The sequence below is a fragment of the Marmota flaviventris genome, chromosome 1 (genome assembly GCF_047511675.1).
Source record: "Marmota flaviventris isolate mMarFla1 chromosome 1, mMarFla1.hap1, whole genome shotgun sequence".
NCBI classification, from domain to species: Eukaryota; Metazoa; Chordata; class Mammalia; order Rodentia; family Sciuridae; genus Marmota; species Marmota flaviventris.
Genome location: NC_092498.1, coordinates 139,368,377 through 139,389,290, shown reverse-complemented (window position 1 = coordinate 139,389,290; position 20,914 = coordinate 139,368,377). Strand labels below are relative to the sequence as shown.

General features: G+C 53.5%; 1 protein-coding gene across 1 annotated transcript in view; it reads right to left on the bottom strand.

Moving 5' to 3' along the window:
* Ksr2 (kinase suppressor of ras 2) overlaps window positions 1-20,914 on the bottom strand; it is a 354,619-nt gene that overhangs the window by 28,323 nt on the left and 305,382 nt on the right. The window contains exon 14 of the mRNA XM_027949191.2: window positions 20,482-20,849. Within this exon, the coding sequence (XP_027804992.2) occupies window positions 20,482-20,849 (368 nt within the window). The remainder of the gene's footprint in view (window positions 1-20,481; window positions 20,850-20,914) is intronic.

Here is a 20,914-nt window from a genome sequence, read left to right as displayed (position 1 = left end):
TTTTTTCCCCTGAGGTGATAAATGTTCTGAAATCAGTTTGGAAATAGTTGCCCAATTTGGTCAATATATTCAAAAGCACCGAACTGGTCATACATTGTAAATGACTCGTGGCATATAAATTAGATATCCACAACATCGTTTAAGGAGGGGACAAAAAAATCAGAAGTTTGCAAAAATTCTCACTCACTTCTTCCCGTCCCGTCTGCTGAGCGCCCTGGGCTGGGACATAAAAGGGAGGGAGACTGATTTGGTGGCTTTGTCGTTCAGGGGAGGAATTTCTCATCCTGCCTGTTCCCACAGCCCAGACCTCTGCCTGCCGGCAGGAAAGAACATTTGGGTTCTTTCCCTTGAAGAATGGCTCATTAAAAAAGAGGCAGACCTAGGGGACCCAAGGAGGCCTGGCGGGCAGGAAGCCCGGAGTGGACACTGGAAAAGGAACTAGGGCTTCATTACTCCAAGGAGAAGGGGGAAAGCTGGAGAGCCAGGGGAGTGCGCTGGGAGAATCATTTCCTTTTAGAAGGAGACACAGGAGCACGGAGAGAAGGGGGACTTATGAGGGGAGGCAGAAGCACCCAGTGGCTAGAAGCGTGGAATTGGGAATTGGGGGTCAGGGGACATCAGGCTCCAGAGACAGCTGATGTCTTTAACTGTGAGCCTCTGGGAAAGCTGCTTAAAATGAGTGCAGGGAGACACACCTGAATCTTCCCTGTCAATGTTCCCAGCATCCTGCTCCATACTGCTCCCTCCCAGGCCCACTGGGGACAGCACTTCCTAGTCTGTTTGCAGTTGGCAGCATCACCAGATTGGTTCTGGCCGATCAAAAGTGACACCTGTCACTTCCTGGTTGGAGCACTTGAAGCCTATCACCCAGTCTCTCTCCTGGTGCTGCTGTGATCCAGGAGGCTCCGTGACGGTTTGTAGAGTGACAACATTGGAATAGCCTGAATCCCTGAGCAAATGCATGGCAGAGAGTAGCCTTAGAGAATTACCCAACTTATCGAAGACTTTCTATGAGCTAGAAATAAACTTTCTGACTTTTAAGAGATTTTAAAGATTTTTGTTGTTGTTGTTATGGCAGCATATGCCTATCCTATCCTGACTAAAAGGACACGCAAGGAGGTTTGGAACATCAAAACCACTCAAGAACTATTGGCCACTCTGGTTGTCAAAGGATCCCCCAAATACAAAGGGAGTGAGGCCATGAGAAGAAAATATATAGTGCAAGGGGCAACAGCCAAATCAACAAAATAAGATACTAAGGTTCAATCAAAGTTCTACGACAGACATCTCTAGAGAAGCCCAACTGTCTGGGACAGGAATTATATTTTCCCTGGTTTGAAGAACCGTGGTTTTCTTTTTTTCCCCAAATAGCCACAGACACCTCCATTTGTATGTAAATGGGTGACTCAGAAGTTCTAAAGAACCACAGGCAAATGGGAATCTATGTTTGTGAGATTCAATTTCAAGTTTTTGTTAATAGCTTTCTTCTGCTTCTCTCAGATAGAAAGCGAGTCACCCCGGGGATGTGACCTCCCCTCTCAATCATTTGAAAACAGAAAATAAATGTCCAGAGAGATTAAAAATACAGGTTCGGCGCCCTGAAAGGCGGTCACGCGCCCTGGTGCATCTCCATGGGAAAGAGGAGAACTCCGTGTAATCCTATTACACGTATTTCCATTAGTCCCCAAGCCTCACCTTGGTAATCTGTTTCAATTGAAAGTCCTGTCATCCTCCAAAACCCAATTTGAAAGGGGCAGGAACCAAATGTAAGTTTGTGCCAATTTCTCAGAGACGGGCCAAAATCTTCACTGGAGTTCATTCGAGGTTGTTTTTTTCTTCCCTTAAACTCTGAACCTCAGGGCACTGAAAGAATTCTTTCCCAGCGCCGCTCTGGGTAATCTTGTCCTCTCAGGCCTTCCTAAGTCCCACGGGCACTCCAGCTTTTAGTCCCCAAGTTTCAAGGGTGAAGATAACATAAAATAGGGTGTGTAACAGGCTGAGCCTGCCGCCTGGCGCACAGTAGGGCTCAGTCCTATTCCCCATGTCTTCCCAAAGGTCTCATTCTCCGAGAACGGCCCATCCCACGGACAGGTGAGTCCCTTCTTCTGAGGTCTCCCCCCCTCCTCTGCACACCTGTTTATACGACTCCTACCTGATGCAACGGTTGCGGTGGGTTTTTTGTATTTTTGCTGCAGCCGTGGCTACTGAGGACAGGTGTACCTTACAAAGTCCTGTGATCCCAGGACCCATGGCCTCTTGGCCATTTGAGCTGAATGGCTGGACAGCTGGATGAGTGAATGAATGAACGAATACACGGTTTATTAACAAAGCCACTTTGGAACATTTTGACTGGGGACACGGGTTTTGATCATCTACAACTGGGCAGGAATCTTCAAAGTCAATATACAGGCCACTAATATTGGGTCCAAGGAAACATCTTCTCTATCAAAATTAGCAGCTAAATGTCAAGATTCTCAGATGCGATTTCATACGTTATGTCCACCAGGAGCCCGGAAGAAGGAGACTATGGATCTTATTGTCCTCTATATCACAAGTTAACACTGTCTCTCTGGCAGCCTGGAAATGACACTTCTCGCCTTAGACAACGTCACCTCGTTTTCCTCATAGCCAATGCGGAGTTTGTCAAGTTCAGTGGTAAGTTCCTTCTCTGTTCAATGTGAGGGTCCGTTAGTTCCAGAGTCTCACAAACACCATCCTACTGGACCCAGAAAGCTTTGTTCTGGTCACAGCCTGGCTGCACCCACCCTGTAGGGGAGAAGGGAGCCCGTTCTGGGGGCTCTTCCAGAACCAATCTCCATGTTTCTCCTGCCGGAACGGAAACCAGAGAGAAGCCCCGGACAGAGCTCTTGAGAGTCAGCGTAAAATGCAGACCCGACACTCGCACCCCTCAGCTGAGCAACAGAGGCATGTTACTGGACTTCTCCCAATCTCAGTATCCTCATCTGCAATGTGCGGATGTTCTCTTCTTGAGAAATGTGTGGGCGTGAATCCTGATTCCATTACTACAGGCTGCTTTGTCTTTCGGAACCTCAGGGTTCAATCCAGAGGCTGGGTTTAATAAGCCTGCTTCACTATTCTGGAAATTAAATTAGATAATACATCTCAAGTGTCACTATTGTGCCTGGCTCACAGGGAGTACAGAAGAAAATAGAGCTATTCATAATATGGACATAGTAGCACCCCCCCACACCTTATCCATGGTTTTGATTCTGTGGTTTCAAGGTTAAGTGTGGTCCAAAAATATTGAATTAAAAATTCTAGAAATTAAAAAAAATCATAAATTTAAAATTGCATGCCATTTTGAGTAGCCTGATGAAATCTCCAACGTCTTACTCCATCCCATCCCAATTCTGCCCAGGATGTGAATCAGAGTATCCATGCTGTATATGCTACCTGCCTGTTAGTCACTTAGAATCTGCCTGGCTATCTGATTGCCTATCGAGGTACCTCAGTGCTTGTTCAAGCAACCATCACTCAGCTTAGGAATGGCCCCAAAGTGCAAAAAATACTGATACTAGCAATTGGGTTATGCCAAAGAAAAGCCATATAACACTGCCTTTAAGTGAAAATCTGAGAGTACTGAACTTCACAAGGAAAGAGAATGCTGAGGTTGCTAAGATCTACAGCAACAACAATTTTTTTTTATGATTAAAATTGTGAAGAAGGAAAAACAAATTTGTGCTGTTCTGCTGTCACATCTCAAACTGCAAAAGGTAGAGCCAGAGGACATAAGTGCTTAGTCAGGACGGAAAGGTCATTAACTTATAGGGGGAAGTACTATCTGCAGTTCTCAGGTATCCACTGGGGTTCCTGGGACATACCCCACGTGGATAAGGGGGTGCTATAGCAATAAGAACCACACGTGTTTAGTTCCTGTGGCCCTTCTGGGTCCCAGGTCCAGTGCAGGGCTCTGGAGTCCTGTAGCTGAAGGAGAGAGGCCCGGCCTCGAGTCTGATGAGGAGGCAGATGGGTAGGCACATGGGTCCCACTCAGGCCACAGTGGGGGGGCTTCCTGCAGAGGTGCAGGAGGGGAGGGGGAGGGGGAGAGCCTGGTCAGAGACTCGCTTAGACATAGCCCCATACGACTGGCATGCAGGAGGCTTGGGGAGCCCTCTGCTGCTCTCGGGGTGTCCAAGGGGCCAGTCTTTGCCCCAGTGACCTCTGGCTGGGCTGCCCATGCTCCTCACAGCAGCAGAATGACCGTGAGACTCAAGAAGGAGATCCTACACCCCCACTCACCCGCCCCAGGGGAGTCCCCCCAAGGGTTTCCCATGGTGGAGCAACGCCACCCAGGCCCCTGCCGACTGTCCTGCCTCCTGAGAGGGGACAGAGGTTCACAGCCTCTGCTCAGGTGATCTCCGGAGTCACACAGAACACCGGGGCAGCACCCAAACCAGGGCGATGTAACTGCCAGAACTCCTGTCCCCATGGGGTGTGGGATCCGGGGAGCTGGCAACGGTTCCAAAGGAAGGGACGAGACCAGTCTGTCTTCAGACAGACAGACAGACAGACAAGGAAGGCCACGTCTCAGGGAGGAGTCACAAGTCACCGCAAAGCCAACACAGACACTCCCTGTGGTGGATGAGCCAAAACTCCAGAGTGTTCCAGGAGCTCTGTGTAGTACCTGGCGGCCAGCACCCATGTGTTCACCCAATCTACAGATAAGTACTGAGTGCTGAGTACCTCTGAAGTCAAGGACAGTTGCTGATAGTAAAGGAGCGAGCCAAGTATGGCCGGTGCCCTCCAGGGCTCTCATTCTAGTCGAGGCCGAAAATTCAAAAGAAACAAATAAAAATGGAATCGATCGCCAATGACAACAATGATGACCAATGCTTAGTGCTCCAGGTTTCCCGAAGCATCGGCCTATTTCTCCCATTGAATCCTGAACGACAGCCCAGGGAGGCGGGTGCTATGTTACCCTCATGTTACAGATGAGGGAGAGGGGCACAGAGAGGGTCAGTAACTTGCCCAAGGACACTCAGCTAAGTGGGGGAGAAAAGCATGGGTTTGTGCACGCCTCAGAGAAAACAACAACAAAAACTAGAGCTCAAAGAGTCCCAGCTGTTCGCTGAGCCCACCCCGTGAGCATCTTTGGCGACATCGCCGTCTTTGGTCCTCCAGGTAATCCTGTGAGATAGGTAGGAATTCTCATCCTCTTTGGACAAGGAGGAAACCGAGGCTCAAATGAGGAGGTGACCTCAAAGCGTGCTCAGGCACTAAGTGGGGGTGGAACCACTAAGGCGGGAAGCCCAGATTCTGGGGGACAGTGTTCTCACCACAACTGTGGCTGTCCTTTGGAGAAATTCGTCCCCGGGGACCTCCACGGGCCACTCACACCTGGGATCCTCCTGGCCAGCCCAGCCCAGCAAGCAATGACAGTGAGGTGAGCCGCAGAGGTGGCCCGCACACGGTGTGACAGTTGTCCAGGAACGTGCTTCACCTGCGCTGCCCTCCTCAGACCCCTGTGCAGGTCCCCGAGAGCTGAGCGACAGCCGACCCTTTCCCCAGGAGGAAGGACAGAGTCAGGGCAGACCACCGCCTGCGGCATTTCAGAATCTCTGTTGCTCTGACTCTGAGACAGGAGGAAAAGGCAATCGGGGTCCGCTAGAACATTCTGGAAACTGTTCACAGGTTCCAAGTCCGGGTTCCACAGCACAATTACCAGGAGAGATGTTTAAAAAAGCAGAAAAAGACGCCCAGACCCCATTCCATTCCAGACCAAGAGACTCTTGGGCGTGCGGGGCAGGGCCAAGGCGTCCGGATTCCAAAGCTCCTGGGTCATCCTGACGCTGAGCCAAGGCTCAGAACCTCCGGAGAAGCTGGAACCATTCATTTTGACTCCGTGATGGAAAACAAAGAACCTCTCTCCATTTGTCATCCCCAGGAAAAATGATCTGCCCTCCCTCTGGGCTGCAGTGTTCTGTGGACAAATCGCTTTGACCCTCAGGGTTTAATCCGCCAACTGAAGCGGCCCTGGGGAATGGTGTGGCTAGGGGCTCCTGTGCCCATTCTGCAGATGAGGAAGCAGAGCCCAAGGACTTGCCCAGGGCCATCCAGAAAGGGGAGGCCAGGTCTTCCCATCTCGAGTTCAAAGGCCTTCCTGGAACCAAGGACCGGAGCTCTTTGGCGTTTAGAGAAGGCGGTGGCCATTCACCTCCCCTAAGGGACGCGGCTCAGGGCCCTGATTTCAATACTGGACCCCCAAGGACACTCTCACGAGGGTTGATCAAAGGCCTTCACTATGATAGTGAGCTGTCACTTCAGTCGGGATGGCCCCGGGGAGAGGCTAAGATGGGCTCTGTGGAGAGAACCGTTCTGAGGTCAGGTGGGGACTCCTCGCATTGCAAGGTGGGGCCCTGAAGGCCAGGGGCCCACGTGCCACCAGTGGCCCCTCTGCCTGCAGACCGCAAACCGGAGCTGTCAGTCAGGCTGGTTTTCTCCAGTGGGCTGAGCCACCCCGCTGTGATCCTGTTGGAACCACTGATTTGCTTAGCAAACGATTTCTCTATAAATAATGGATAAGTAAACACGGGCCTGCCATGATAAATCATTAGGAGCTGGGCGTTAATGGGGTGTACAGTAGGCAGCAAGCGGCCCTGTTTGGGTCCATTCTCCCACCCTGCCACTGCCACCCTGGGAAATGGCGCTGAGCAACCTCGGGGTCTACCACGTTGGCACCTTCTCCCCAAGACCCACTGCCCTGGACCACCCTTGGACCAGCCTCTGCCCCTCCATTTATCCCCACCTCCCCGGTGGAGGACAAAGGCCACCCTTCCCTTGGCATATTCCCGGGTTCTCGGTCCCCCCTCTTCGGAACACAGTTCCACAAAGTTAGACCCAAAGGGAAGGAGACACATGGGCACAGGTGACTCTCATCCTGGGCCCCTGCCGGGTCTTCCTTTGGTGGGGGGGGTCTGTTTTCTTTTCATATCGGGGAAAGTGGCCCAGGACTCGTTCCCACAGAGGAGTTAGTGTGCTGCTCCTCACTAGGACTGTCTCCTTAGGGGTGTTTCCGACTCCAAACCAGGGATGTCAGGAAACGCTGACCACAGCCTCCCGGCTCCCTGGCCTCAGTGCCTGGCCCCCGGGAGTTGGCTTTTATGATGATGCACCATCTGTCTGCATCATGTCCCAGCAGGAAAGCTCCAAATTCTCCCTTCTGGTACCTGGCAGTGCCTCATGGAAGGTCTCCATAGCTATTTGCTGAATGGTTAGATTAACGGGTGAGTGGGAGAGTGGGTGGGAGGATGGGTGGGTGGGTTAACGGTGGATGGATGGATGGATGGATGGACAGATGGGTGGATGGATGGATGGGTGGATGGATGGGTGGATGGATGGATGGACAGATGGATGGATGGATGGGTGGATGGATGGTTGGACAGATGGATGGATGGATAGATGGGTGAAAAGATGGATGGATGGATGGGAGGATAGGTGGGTGGATGGATGGATGGATGATGGATGAATGGGAAGATGGATGGATAGATGGACAGGTGGATGGATGGAAGTAAATGGATGGGTAAATATGGATGGATGGATAGATGGATATGTAGATGGATGGATGGATGGTCAGATAGATGAATGGATAAATAGGTGGATGGATGAAATGAATGGATAGATAGGTGGGTGGATGGATGGATAAATAAATGGATGGATGGATGGGAGGGTGGATTGAATGAATGGATAGAGGTAAATGGGTGAATATTGGATGGGTGGATGGATGGATGGACAGATGGATGGAGGTAAGTGGGTGGATACTGGATGGACGGATGGGTCAATGGACAACATGACTAGATGGATGAGTGGACACAGGGATGGATGGCTGCTCAGGATGGATGAGGTGTTTGGGTGGATCTTAAGTGGACGGGTGGTAGATGGGAAGGCTGGTGGAATGGTAGATGGGGGTAAAGGGGCTGGGGGATTAGATGGACGAACTGATAAAGGCTGGTGGACACGTGGACAGGCGAGCAGTCACTCACTGCTAATGGTTCAGCTGAGGTCAAAGAGGCCCTGACCAGGGGGTAAACAGCCCAGTGAAGGACGAAGCCGGTGCCTCGGGGTCCTTTCACAAACCGAGAGCTTAGGAAGGTTAAGCTTGTGTCGGGTCACACGGTGGCAGAGGAAGAACTTGAACCCTGGGCCCAGTCCTCCTTCAGATCCCTCCACCATACACGGGCGGGAAGGCCACCCCTCCACGCGGCAGGTGGTGTGACGAAGCCGAGGGACACCCTGGACCAAAGCAGAGTTCCTGCAGGCGAAGACCCAAGGTGGTGTGCCGGAGAGCGGGGCTCGGGGACAGGACAGATGACCCTGCGCAGCGCCCAGCAGCTGCCAGTTCTGAGGCCTTGTCAAAGGCGGCCCTTGTCATGATCAAGACGCCCTGACAGCCCTCGATCGTCCCAAACCCTTCCCAACAGGCTGCCGCGATTCCTTGATCCGCGTGCCTCTGAGTCCCCGAGGGCTGCGCTAATAACCGCCCTGGAGGAGAGCTCTGAAGACGCCCGTGACCCCCTCCTGCCTTTGAAGGCAGCGGCTCCCTCCCCTCCGTGGTGTTCCTCTGGGTCCTTTGAACACCTACAAGAAACGACGGATCCGCCTTTGAAGGGGACTCGCTGACAAACCTTTTGATTAAAAGTAGGAGCGACTTCGCAGTCCTGCGCCTCTCCGCCATCGTCAGAGGAGGAGGAGGCCAGGGGAGGGCAGGGAGGGGCGCTGCTTCTCCTCGCTCAATCTCAGAGCAAAGATGGAGACCATGGGAGAGCCTGGGCCCCAACAAGGGGACACCCTGGGGGGGTCCCTCGGTCGCAATTTGAACATGGGTGACTGCCACCTGCTCACTCACCCAGAAAGCTCTCTTCACCAGGGAGGTGAAGACACAAGTCCACCCCCAGCTCCACCTTTACCAAAGGCCCCAGCGTGCCTGGTCATTCAGAAAAGTCCAAGAGCTTAGACCAGTGGTGGACTCCCGGGCCCTGTTTCATTAACTATGATTATTACCTTCTAATTTAAAAATTCTCCCGCATTTCCTGGTCACGAGTCACTTTATAGAGTTCTTGGTCTTTTTCTGTTTCACTGGCTCCTCCCAGTCGCCCAGGGAAATACACGCCGTTCTCCCCACCACAGTCACAAATGGAACATCGAGGCTCAGAGAGGTGAAGTGATTTGTCCAAGGTCACACAGCCAGCAAGGGGCGAGGCTAGAACATCCGTTCAGGACATCAAATTCCATATCCAACATTCTTTCTACTACTGCATGGGACAAGAGTCATGTATTTGTGTCACCTCCGTGGGGTCCCCTAACGTTGGGCCAGCAGCACTCACAGCCGTAACGACAATAACAAATGCTAACTCCCTGGGTCAGTTCTGAGTGGCTATGTGTGTTAGCTCATGGATTCGCACATCCGTCCCACAAAGGAGGAACTGTCATGAGCTCCATTGTACAGAAGTGAACACTGAGGCTCAGAAAGCCTCCATAATCCTCAATAGGAAGAAAACCTTGCTGGCAACAGTTAGCCGCCCAAACACTCTTCTGCAGGCTAAGCTGGGGACTCTCAGCTGTGTTTCCCGGTGACCGAGAGGTCTACAAGGCTTATCTTGGGACATGTGGAGAAGAGAAAAAATTTTATAATTTTGAAAGAAAGATTGAATTCCATTTTCAAAATGATAAGGAAGGTTCAGGTTAAAGCTTGGGACAAGGTTATGCCCTGGCTGAGCCTCCCCGACCTCCCTGAGCTCCCCAGGTTCCTCATCGATAAAGTGGGGAGAGTTGATTGAATTATGTGCATGTATGGTTTTGCCTCAATGAGACCCATTATTCTGTGCAACTCATATGCACCAATGAAAACAGGAATAACAATCAAACATCTGCACAGTCCTCAGTGCAGGGCTGATTATGTAGTAGCTGCTCAACAAACACAGTTCCCTAATGGATATTCAGAGTGCCATTTCCCAATAAAGTCCCTGCCTGGTACTGAAAATGATTCGAATAAGTCATCGAGCTCCCTTTATTTATTTATTTTTTTAAAGGACCGTGGTGGCTGAACATCAAAGGCTGGTTTTGCAAATACTACTTCTCAGTCCCCAGGGGGGTCATTCCCTCGGAGTCCATTCATTTCCACTCTCAGCGCCTCCACACAGCCGTCCTGATGAACCTCAGCTCTGTCCAGCGGGGATCTGCTCCTGGGAATGGCTCTTCCGGCTGTGCCCTAACCCTCCTGATGACTGTCACCGGTGACACCGAAACAGCCCCAACCCTCTGGCAAGGATGCTCACCCGAACCCTAGCTCCATCCTGGAAGTGGGCACAGTGTGCCCCTGGGGTGACAGGCTGGGCTGTCAGATGTGACCAGGCGGGTGGACAGAGGAACCAGAGGCCAACACGGCGTCCTGGATGCAAGAGATCCCGCCACATCTCATCTGTCCCCGGAATTGCTGATGGTCCCCTTGTTGGACGGCTGACCGTCCCAGGCTCCCAGGGTGCCCCTCTCCTGGCCCAGTGCTGGCTCTCAAGGTGGGTGCCCAGACCTGCAGCCCCCACATCACCTGGGATAAAGATTACAAACCAGGAAGTCCCCAGCCCTGTCACAGGCCTGCTGAATCAGAAACTGGGCAGAGAGGGACAGGGACGGAACTTCAAGAACCTTCCCGGGGATTCTGGTGCCAATCAAGGGTGAGAACCCATGGCTTGTGATACCGCGGGCACCGTCGGCTGCCAGTCTTGGCTCCCTGTCTGGGGCTCATCTCTGCACGGTGATGAATCTAGACGCCACCTTAACATGTCCCTTGACAGAAACTCAGGAGCACCTCGTCCTCAATGTCCCCAACCAGCCTCTGGACCTTTCCCCAAGCCTGATGTGGTCGGGGAAGCTCTTCCCCAGCATCGCCAGCACCCGGGGTCCCATCTCCCCACTCCTCCCCGGCCACCATCTATGGTAGCTTCCCCTTGTCCTTGGATTCCTGTGACACTGGAAGGTCAGACATGGGACACTGGGCTGAAGGAAACTCTGGGCAATGAACACATCCAGGGAATGGAAGCAACAAACCCCGAATCCTCGTCCTCTTCAAAGAAGGCCTCGCCTTGCGTTTCTGAATTGGCTGAAAATCAGTGAGCACCCACCGTCCGTCTGGGGGCAGCCGACGTCCGTCCCTCTGTCTCCCGACCTCCCTCCATCTCTCGTTCCCCCTTCTGCCCAAACAGACTCTTATTCCACAGTGGAAGATCTATGCTCCCGATGCATAGATTAATATGCTATTGATCTCCCTCCTGCCGGTCGTTATCAAGATTCATCTATTCCCAGGGCTCCTCATTGATTGGGGAAAGCAAGATCCCCAGTGGCCGATCAATCCTGATACACTCCGTGACAAAAGAGTCAATAGCTATTTATTATTTGATTTATGGGCTTCATTATCTTAAAAACCATCAGACAGGGGACAAAGCAAAAGTTGAGCAGTGACAAAGCCACAGGAGCAGGGTTGGGGACACAGCAAATCAAACCCCAGGGCCCAGCAGGTCCCCAGAGCAGCAGGAACCGCGATCTTGCACCTTTCCCTTGCTCCCTACTCTCACCACCCTGGAGCGTGTGGCAGGGAGAGGGAGGGGAGGGGACAGAGCTGGGATTTCCATTGGCACCTGCTGCCAAGCACCAGGTCACGGGTCAGGCAGGTTTGATGGTGAGGACCGGGAACTTGACAAGGAGACAAGGTCAGTCTTTGTCCTCTTTAGCAGGGCAGAGCAGTAGAGGGCCCCAGGTTGTCCGTGGGGCATGAGAAAGAATGACAGATTCTGGTCAGAAGCAGTGGCACACGCCTGTAATCCCAGCGGCTGGGGAGGCTGAGGCAGGAGGATGGCAAGTTGAAGGCCAGCCGCAGCAACTTAGCGAGGCTCTAAGTAACTTTTATATATAAAGGGCTGGGGATGTGGCTCAGTGGTTAAGTGTCCCTGGGTTGAATCCCCGGTACCAAAAGAAGAAGAAAGAGTGACAGATTCAGGCAGGGCTGAGGAGGGAAGAGCATAAGCCCGCTTGACACAGCCTCCGGCGGGAATCAGACAGTCCCGGGTTCCAATCCCGTCCTCCCTAGCTCAGGACCGCCGGCAAAGCTGTGATTAAGGCTGGTTTCCCTGCCATTTGACAAACACTGTTTTTCCTGTCTCTTGCAGGGATCTAACAGGTCTCTGAAGTGGGTGTCGTTCAACTCCACCGAGGACAGACGAGGCTGTTGGTCGCGACTCTGCCTCTCCCCACGAAGCTACTACCCTCGAGCACCCTGATTTCTGTTTAACCACAGCCTGTCAGGAACCGTCCCTCTGCTCCGGGAACACGGGAAGGGCCTGATGTGCCCACACCCTCGCGGCTGGCTATTTTTAACTGCAGTAAATAGTGAGGCTGCTGAAGTCGCCTGTTCCCAGAGGACGGTGGCTCACGGCTGCAGCCCGGAGGGGCCCGGCCACACGCCTCCTAGAACGTGTGGCATTCAAATCTGCCTTTGTCCCTCCCGCTGATGTCTGATCAGGGTCACCACCACCTGTCTGCATGTTGACAGGCATTGTTCTCAGGAAGGTGACTGCCCCAGAGTGGTCTTTCTAAAACGTCAACCAGCCCACACCACTCTTCTGGTTGAATCCCTGGGTGGCTTCCCTCCTGCTCTTAGGAGGAAGGTTCAAATTCCTCAACCTGGTTCACAAGGTCCTTTGAGTCATTTCTTGACACCAGCGACTCTCAGTGTACGCATCTTACACGCCAGCTTTGTAGTCTGACTCCCTTCAAACCCCTGGGCCTTTGCACATGCTGTTCCCAATCTTCTTATCCATCTGGCAATTACTTAGTTGAATAGGGGGCCAGCTGGAGGTGCTGGGGATATAGAGGTGAGGCCCTTGCTCTGCTGGGGCTTCGTTCTGAGGTGGAGGAGGGGATAGGAATGTCCTAATGAGAATGAGGACCAGGAGTGTCATAAGAAGGACTAGACACGGGAAGCTGCCCAGAGGGAGGGACTCAGGGTGGGTTTCCTGAGTCCACATCCTTCTGGAGGCCTCATTGTCCCCACGGCTTCTCCCCAGTCCCTCCTCAGCCAGGCCACGCCGACGCAGCAACATCCAGCCTCCGTCCTCGGGCGACCCTCCTCTCCTCCCGATGACCTCAGCTTCAGATGAAGTCCGCGGCCTCAATCAGCGCGTCCACGCCGATGACTAACACTTGGTTATTTCTAGCCTCAACCTTTCGGCTCAGCGGGAGACCAGGGCAGCCAGCTCCCAGCTCAACACCTCCCCGTGGATGGCCCGGCACTTGGTGACCTGGCCAAGTCACAAGCCAGCAGCAGAGCTGGGACGTGAATCCAGGGAGTCCCACTCCAGCCACTACCTCGGTCCCTGGGTGTCACAATACACTGGTCGTGGCACCCCCGCAAAAACAGACTCGATCTGCTACTTGTTGCTGTCATTACTATTGTCCCAACGCCATTGTGATTATCACAGTGACTAGGAGGTACAAGGCACTGACATCTCTAGTGGCCAGGAAGCTCTGGGCTGCAGAGTCCACGTGAGGGTCAAGTTCTTACCAGGGCCTTGCAAGAGACATTAGTGTTATTCCTGTTTTATAGATGAGGAGACGGAGAGAATGGAGATAAAGGAATCTGTACAGACCCACAGTTACAGGGAGAGGGCTCCATACCTGTGCCCTTCAGCAAAAGTGATGACAGACACTTGTTGGACGAATCTACTGTCCATAGGAGAAAAAGACCCATCCAGGGTGTGTGTGTGCCGCAGCCCTCCTGGTCATTCGGAAACCGACCTCGCTTTTTTCCTGGGAATACAGTTAGCTACTTTCCAGCCTCCCTGGCTGTTGGGCAAGGCCCAGGGACTCCAAGCCAGATGACGGCCAGAGCCCAGCCACGTGGTCCACTTGTAGGCGTGGCTCTCCCCTCACGTTGCTCTTTCCTCTTCCTCAGCTAGAAGCACAGGCCTTTGAGCCTCAGTGTACAGTCGACTCCAAAGGTGGGTCTCTTCCTACAGAGAACAGCCCCCCATCATCCAGGAACACATCTGGAACTATTACTAGATCTAGAAATCAATTCATATTCAGACACTTCATAGCTGAGGGCCTATTTGTTACAGCAGCTTCCATGACCCTGACCCATACAAAGTGTGAATCTGTATATATTCTGGGGGGAGGAAAAAAAATGGATGGATAGGCACCCCCTTGTTCATGTCGCTCTCTGTGGTTGGAGATCCTGCGGGTGGATTTCATCTCCTTCTCTTTGCTGATGTGCGTTTTCGATAACAAATGAGTTGTCACTCGGGCAGCCAGACCCACGATATTTGTTAAGTGCTGACAGAGGCCGCGCTTGCTAATTCAGAATCTTGGAGAGGCGAGGCCCGCGGTGACCAGCCCTGAGACCTTGAGGCCAGCAAGGCCGTGGCCCCTCCTACGGTTGTTTACCAACAGGCGCATGACATGGCCATGAGATGCTGATAATAATGGCGATAACGACGCACTCCATTTATAGTGCCTCTCTCCCCCAGTCCCAGGGCGCTTCACATCTCAGCACAATTAAAGACAGCCGCACACAAAAAGTCCTTTCAGCTGTGCTTTATAAAGGGAAAGCGATTCAGCCTTTTTGAACAAAAAAAGGAAGCCAATTCCGCTCGCTGATGGGGGGGTAGTGGAATCTTCATGTGCTGGGCCCCCCAACTCTTGTACGTTATATTTAGGATAATCAAACCAGTCCGAAGTGGTGGCGGTGGGGAAAAGCAGAAAGACACAAGTACCAAGTGACACACGGTGCAAGTCCACATGTCATTCAGGCCCCGAGTCCACCAACCTGGCCTCAGACAGGGGCCCCCACTTGCCGTCCAATGTCCCCCCGTGGTGTGGTGCTGTCTGAAAGCAGAGATCAGCAACTGATTTGGACTTGGAGATAAATAACCCATTAAGTGGCTCCTGATGTTTACTGGCTTAACTTGCTGTGCAAATGAGGCCCCGTGGGGTTTCGTTACCACCTCAGCCCCGGAGACGGGGAGGGCGCACGCATGCGCACAAGTCCACCCCACGCAATGGGATGGGTGACTTCCGACAGCCCAGCCCAGCGACAGCCCAGCGAGGGGATGCATGCGACATTTTTAAAAATCTTCCTGAGGGCATGGGGGAGACGCCGTCCTCCCTTCCTCTCTTTTTTTTCCCTGGGGTGCAGAGCTCAAGCCTCGCCATCAAAGTGAGAGGTTGACATGACGCCCCAAAGGCCTCGCTCCCTCCTTCCCAGGCCTGGGAAAGTTCCAGATGGGGTTCGCTGTGCTCCCCAATGCAGGGGAACCGACCGGGCAGCTTCCTCCGGTGGACATGCAACCAGACTGACGGCTGGGATGCCCCTCGCTCCTTTCTGAGCCTGGGTCCTTCAGTGACGGGTCCTCTTGATGTGTCCCTGCTCTGCACCCAAGGAGATTTACCACTCGGAGCCCACCGGCTCCGTGGACCAGGAGGCAGAAACCAGGCCAGCAGGGAGGCTCCGAGCATGGCTCTTATGAAAACCCCGGCTCTGGAATTCACCCATTAAAAAAAAAAATAGGGGAGAGAGAACCCTTTACAAAGTTAGAAAGAAATCTTGCTTTAGTCCATTATGATAAACTCCACACCCTTTTCTTGGGTTATTGAGGCTCCACAATCATCCGGCCTCTGTGGGCCTTTTCCTACCACCCTGCCCTCCTGGCTCACTTGCTTCTCTCCGGTCCTCCATATGATTGCCTCCCTCCTGCCTCAGGGCCTTTGCACCTGCCATAGGGCAGCCCCTTCTCTGCTCTTCCTCTTCTTCAGTCGATTGTAGCTCAAATGTTTACCTTCCACCCCGCCCTCAGAAGCTTCCTCTGAGCCCTCTTCAAAGGAACACTCCTGTCACCCTGACCTTGTCTGTGGCCTTTATGGTACTCACCACAACATTTTCCTGCCTTCTTGTCTAACCTCTACTGTCCACGAGTCTGTAAGGACCCAGTGTAACTGGGGCCCCGTGTTCTGGGTGTCTCGCCCGCTGCCTGGACTCTCCCTGGCGGGGTGTGGTCAAGGCCTGTGGCAGGCTCCCTGGAGAGGGCTGCCTTGGGCTTCCACTGCAGGGCAGCTCACCTGCTTGGGGAGGGAGCAGGAGCGGGCTCCTCTAGAGTGGCCGGCCTCACCCTTGAGCTCCTGTCAGAGGCTTCCCAGGGACCCTCTGCACCAGGGTGGGGGATGCCCATTTCTAACAGGTCCCTGCAGGAGGCGGGCCAGCGGCCCACAGGACCAGAAGCTCTGATTTAAGTCATTTTGCAATTCCAGAACATTACCCAGGGAGTGGGGACGGGCTTTTGGAGGAACCGTCTATTCTGTGAGCTCCGTAGAGAGATCCTGTGCGAGGCCGATGTCACGCAGTGTCCTCTGCAGGGAGACGGGGAGCAACGTGCACTTCTTGGAGAGGGGGCGGCAGGAGGACGAGAATGAAACAGAGAACTGGCAGGTGACCTAGGGGACATGGGGGAGAGGGGTGTGTGCATGTGTGTGTGCGCGTGTGCATGTGCGTGTGCCTTCACAGAATTTTCAGGGCATAACGGAAATACACAGGCCCCAGAAAAAATCCAACTTATGAAACAAAACTCAGTTCTGATGACCCAGGGTTTTCCAGCTGGTGTGCGCCAAATCCTTGGGATCTTAATAAAAATGACGGAAGCTCCAGTGGGGGCTGGAGCTGTGTGCCGTGACCGAGTCCTCCGAGGGTGACGGGGAATGTCACAGGGGGAGCCCATTCCCCGTGGCCTGGCCTGACGGTGCCAGACCAGCATTTAGAGGCCCCCTCACTCCATGCCAAGTTCTGCCAGTTACCTGTTCCATGAACTGGGCAAGGGTTCCCGTTGCCCCTGCGGCCTCCGCGTTCTCGTCTGTGAATTGGGAACGGTGATCAACAGGCACACGTGGCTGTGCCCGGCTTGAAGGACAGCACTTGTCACCGAAGATGAGTGGCATCGGCTGCTTTCCTACCCTGCTTTTGGGTGCTCTGTGCTCTTCCCTGAACCAGGGAAATGACTTCCACCAAGAGGTGGGACCAGGCCACGGTTGGTCACTCGTCAGAAGAGGAAGCAGATGAGGGCTCCGTCTTCTTCTCCCCAGGGCTGGAGCAGAGGCTAACAAGGGCCCCGTTTCCTCCACCTCCCTGGGAAGAAGGGCCGGGTCCATCTCCCTAGAGCCAACCTCAGGGCGACCAGGCTGGAGCTGGGTTAAAAAGGCTCCGCTTACAGACAGACTTGATCGCTTGGGCCTCAGGTCAGGTGCCAGGAATGGACCGCAGGCAGGTCCCAGGCACATGCATTTTGAAAGGCCTGAGGTCCCGAGAGACCACCCTGAGGGAAGCACTGGCCCAGTGAACTGTTCCCTGCGGCTTTGCGAATGGCAGCACATCCTCAGAGTCGGAACCAACCCCCCTCCACAGACAGCTGCTGCCACCTGCTCATATTACAGATGAGGAAACTGAGGCCCAGCCATCCCCGCCCCAGCTGGGCGGAAGTGGGGGGACGCGCTCCTTCAACTGGTTCATTATCGGCTTTCCAATTCCATTCGGGGTTTTGAACAGGAGCAATGGCCCAGACTTTCGATAGCTTGGCCATAATTCCATAATGACCCAATCGTGAAATAATGTAGCCATCCCGATGCTAATTGTATTTGTGGATAAAGCAATTGGGTAACTAGCTGGTTGTTACTCATCCCCCAGAGCCATGCATAGCGCATTACCAGGACGCTAATCTTAGAAATACTCGTTAACTTTGATGATAATTACTAAGTAATTGGCTAGAATATGCTATTGTGAATTTATCCAGAATATGCCAGGTAATTATCTGGTTTTATGCTCCCTGTAAAATAAACCCCGGATCTCAGAATTATTCTAGTCGGTTGGCTATGGTCCAACCATCGACCTCTGCCAGTCCATCCTGTGAACGCGCAAGTGATTAATCAAATTACTCAAATATTTAGTTTCCAATCGAATATTCGATGCGGATTCTGGATGGCCAACAAGTGGACGCGGCGCTGGACGGGGTTGGGGGGGGCACGCGGAGCCCCTCCCGAAGAGAAATATCTACCCAACACAATGATATGGAATAAACGCCACCTCTTTGGGGCTCATCTGGCAATCCTCACACAAAATAGCAAAACACTTCAGAGACCAATTACATGTCCCAAAGCTGCCGAGTCTTTATCTCGGTGCCAGGAAAAGGCTGGGCTATTTGTGAAATCTGTAGGTAGTTATGGGGCTTGGGGAGGGGGCTCAGAATTTTGTGCATAATAGGAGAGGGGGCCGCCGATGCAGCTGGCTGGCGGGGTGAGCGACACATTTCCATAATGACCACTCGGTTTTTTTTCTAAGGGTGGCTGCTAACTGGGTCCATCCACTGCCCATGAGCCAGACGTTGGGGAAGGGGCGAGGGAGACAGGCAGAGAGGTGTGGGGAACAGGTCTCCACGGATAATCCTCAAAAAGTAAGAGAAGAGGCAGGAGGTCCTTCGAAGGGTCAAGAAGAGGAGGCACAAGTTTCTAATTTGGGGGTAGGAAAAAAAAAAGTAGGGCCAGGCGGGTTGGTGCCTGCCTATAATCCCAGCAGCTCGGGAGGCTGAGGCAGGAGGATCGAGAGTTCAACGCCAGCCTCAGCAACTCAGTGAGGCCCTAAGCAACTCGGGGAGACCCTGTCTCTAAACAAAATATGAAAATGGGCTGGGGATGTGGCTCAGTGGTCGAGCGCCCCTCGAGTAGGGTTAACAGAACTGGGGAGCTGAGCCAGAGAAAGTGGGGTTACTGAAAGTGGGAAGAAGACCATCTTTCAGCCAAATTTGTGCATCCTGAGTGAGGGGTCCCTGCCTCCTGCTGAGAGGAGAGAGTACCTCCTAGGGAAGATGGGACAAAGGGAGCCCAGGTCCTGCTGCCGAAGATCACACAAACGGCCACAGGTTGTCCCTACAGATCCTTCTGTTCAGGGGTCCAGTCTGTTTCTCTGCCCCTTGAATCTGGTGACCACAGGGGTTGCTCTGGCCAGTGGATGCCAGCGCAGACGTCCCAGGCAGAGGCATGATCACACACTGTGTGCCAGGCCTTGACCCCTTGCTGTGCTCGGGGACTTGAGGACATCCTAGGAATAAACCTGAACCAGGTCGCTGGGGGTCAGAGGCCACATGGAGCAGGACGGAGGCGCCTGTTGATGGTCTGTCCACCACCAGACAAATGAGTGACTGCACCCAGGATGGACCAGGCCTCCGTCCACCTGCCAGCTGACCACAGCCAATGGTGTGGCCACAGTCACGGAGCCTGGTCCAGCCCAGAACTGCCCACAGGATTGGGAAGCCCCAAGGTAACTGAGCTTACACAGCCTGATCATCGTGGATGATACTCAGCCCTGACTGGTGGATGACCACAGAGGCACCTCTGTCCTGGGTAGAGTGACAGCCACCATTTTTCCTGGTTTAAGGAAGGCTGAGGGATCTTCAGTCCCCCACAAGCACTTTCCGTTCGACACCCCGGCCCCCGTCAACCACGGCCTGCACAATCAGCAGTGTCAGTCACCAAGGCCTCCTGAGTGGCCTGGGACCCTTCCCAAGGGGAGAGACTTCTGCCCTGGGATCTCATCACCTGAGGTCTTCTAATGTAATAAGGGAGCAGAGCCAAAGCTCAAAATCACACCAAAGGACTGTTCACAACTGTTCCCGGGAAACCAAAGCTAATCTTTTACCATTGCCTGCCTCACATCACCAAGTGAGGACAGAGAGAGAGAGTCCCCAAAGTCCCTGTCATCTGACATTCTGTTACTGTTAATTCTCCACCCATGACCACTCCGCATGTCCACGGACCATAGATCCTAGAAATTCGTAAGGGTGACGGTAAAGATCAGAAATGTACTCTGAGATGGCCACGGAAGCCAGAGTAACACCCACAGAGCCTCCGCTCAGAAATTAGGAAGCTACGGCCCATGGGCCAAACCCAGCCCACCACCTGGTTTGTAAATAAAGTTTTATTGGAACACAGCCATGCAGATTCATGCACACCTCGACGGCGGCTTATGCACTAGCGCAGAGCTAAATAGCTGCTCCAGAAACTGTGTGCCTGCAAAGAGCCAAGTATTTCACTCCTAGATACTTTGTAGAAAAAGTTGGCCACTGCCTGGTTTGGGGCCACTGCCTGGATTAGGGTCACCCACCCACTTTGCATACAAGGAAAGCCAGCCCCAGGGATTCCCTACACAAAAGCTTAGAGCAGAAGGGGAATTCGACCCCGATTCTCTGACCCCCCATTCAGTCCTCACACAAGGCTTTGGGGAAGAGGTCAGCGTCACAGGTTATTTCCTGGGGACTTAAAGATTGCAAGGAAGCCGTTTGCGGCACCCCTGGACACCGCCTATCAGCCAGACGAGGGATTAACCAGAACCGCATCTCCTGACTGCACCCAGAGCCGCGGTGGCAGCCGGAGGGGACTGACCTGGTGATGATGGCCAGGTGCGGCGGGCTCATGCAGGCGCCCATGAAAAGGACCACATTCTCGTGGCGCGTCTGCCTGTAGGCCATCACCTCCCGCTTGAAGGCCTTGAGCTGGTCCTCGTTGTCCCTCTCGATGTCAATCAGCCGGATGGCCACCTCGCCGTGCCAGCGGCCGTGGTAGACCTGCCCGAAGCGGCCCTTCCCGATGAGCTCACCGATCTCCAGCTGCTCGAAGGGGATGTCCCACTCCTGCAGGAACATGCTGGTCTGGCTGGCCTTGCGCGGGAAGCTCCGGGCCGAGAGGAGGGACAGGTTCATCTCCTCGAAGTCATCTTCCGACTCCTCGGCTTCGTCGCGGCCCTCTTCGTTCTGTGGCCGGAGGGGGGGAGAAGGTCAGAGCCACTGCTGCCACCCACTGTCCCACCCTCCCTCAG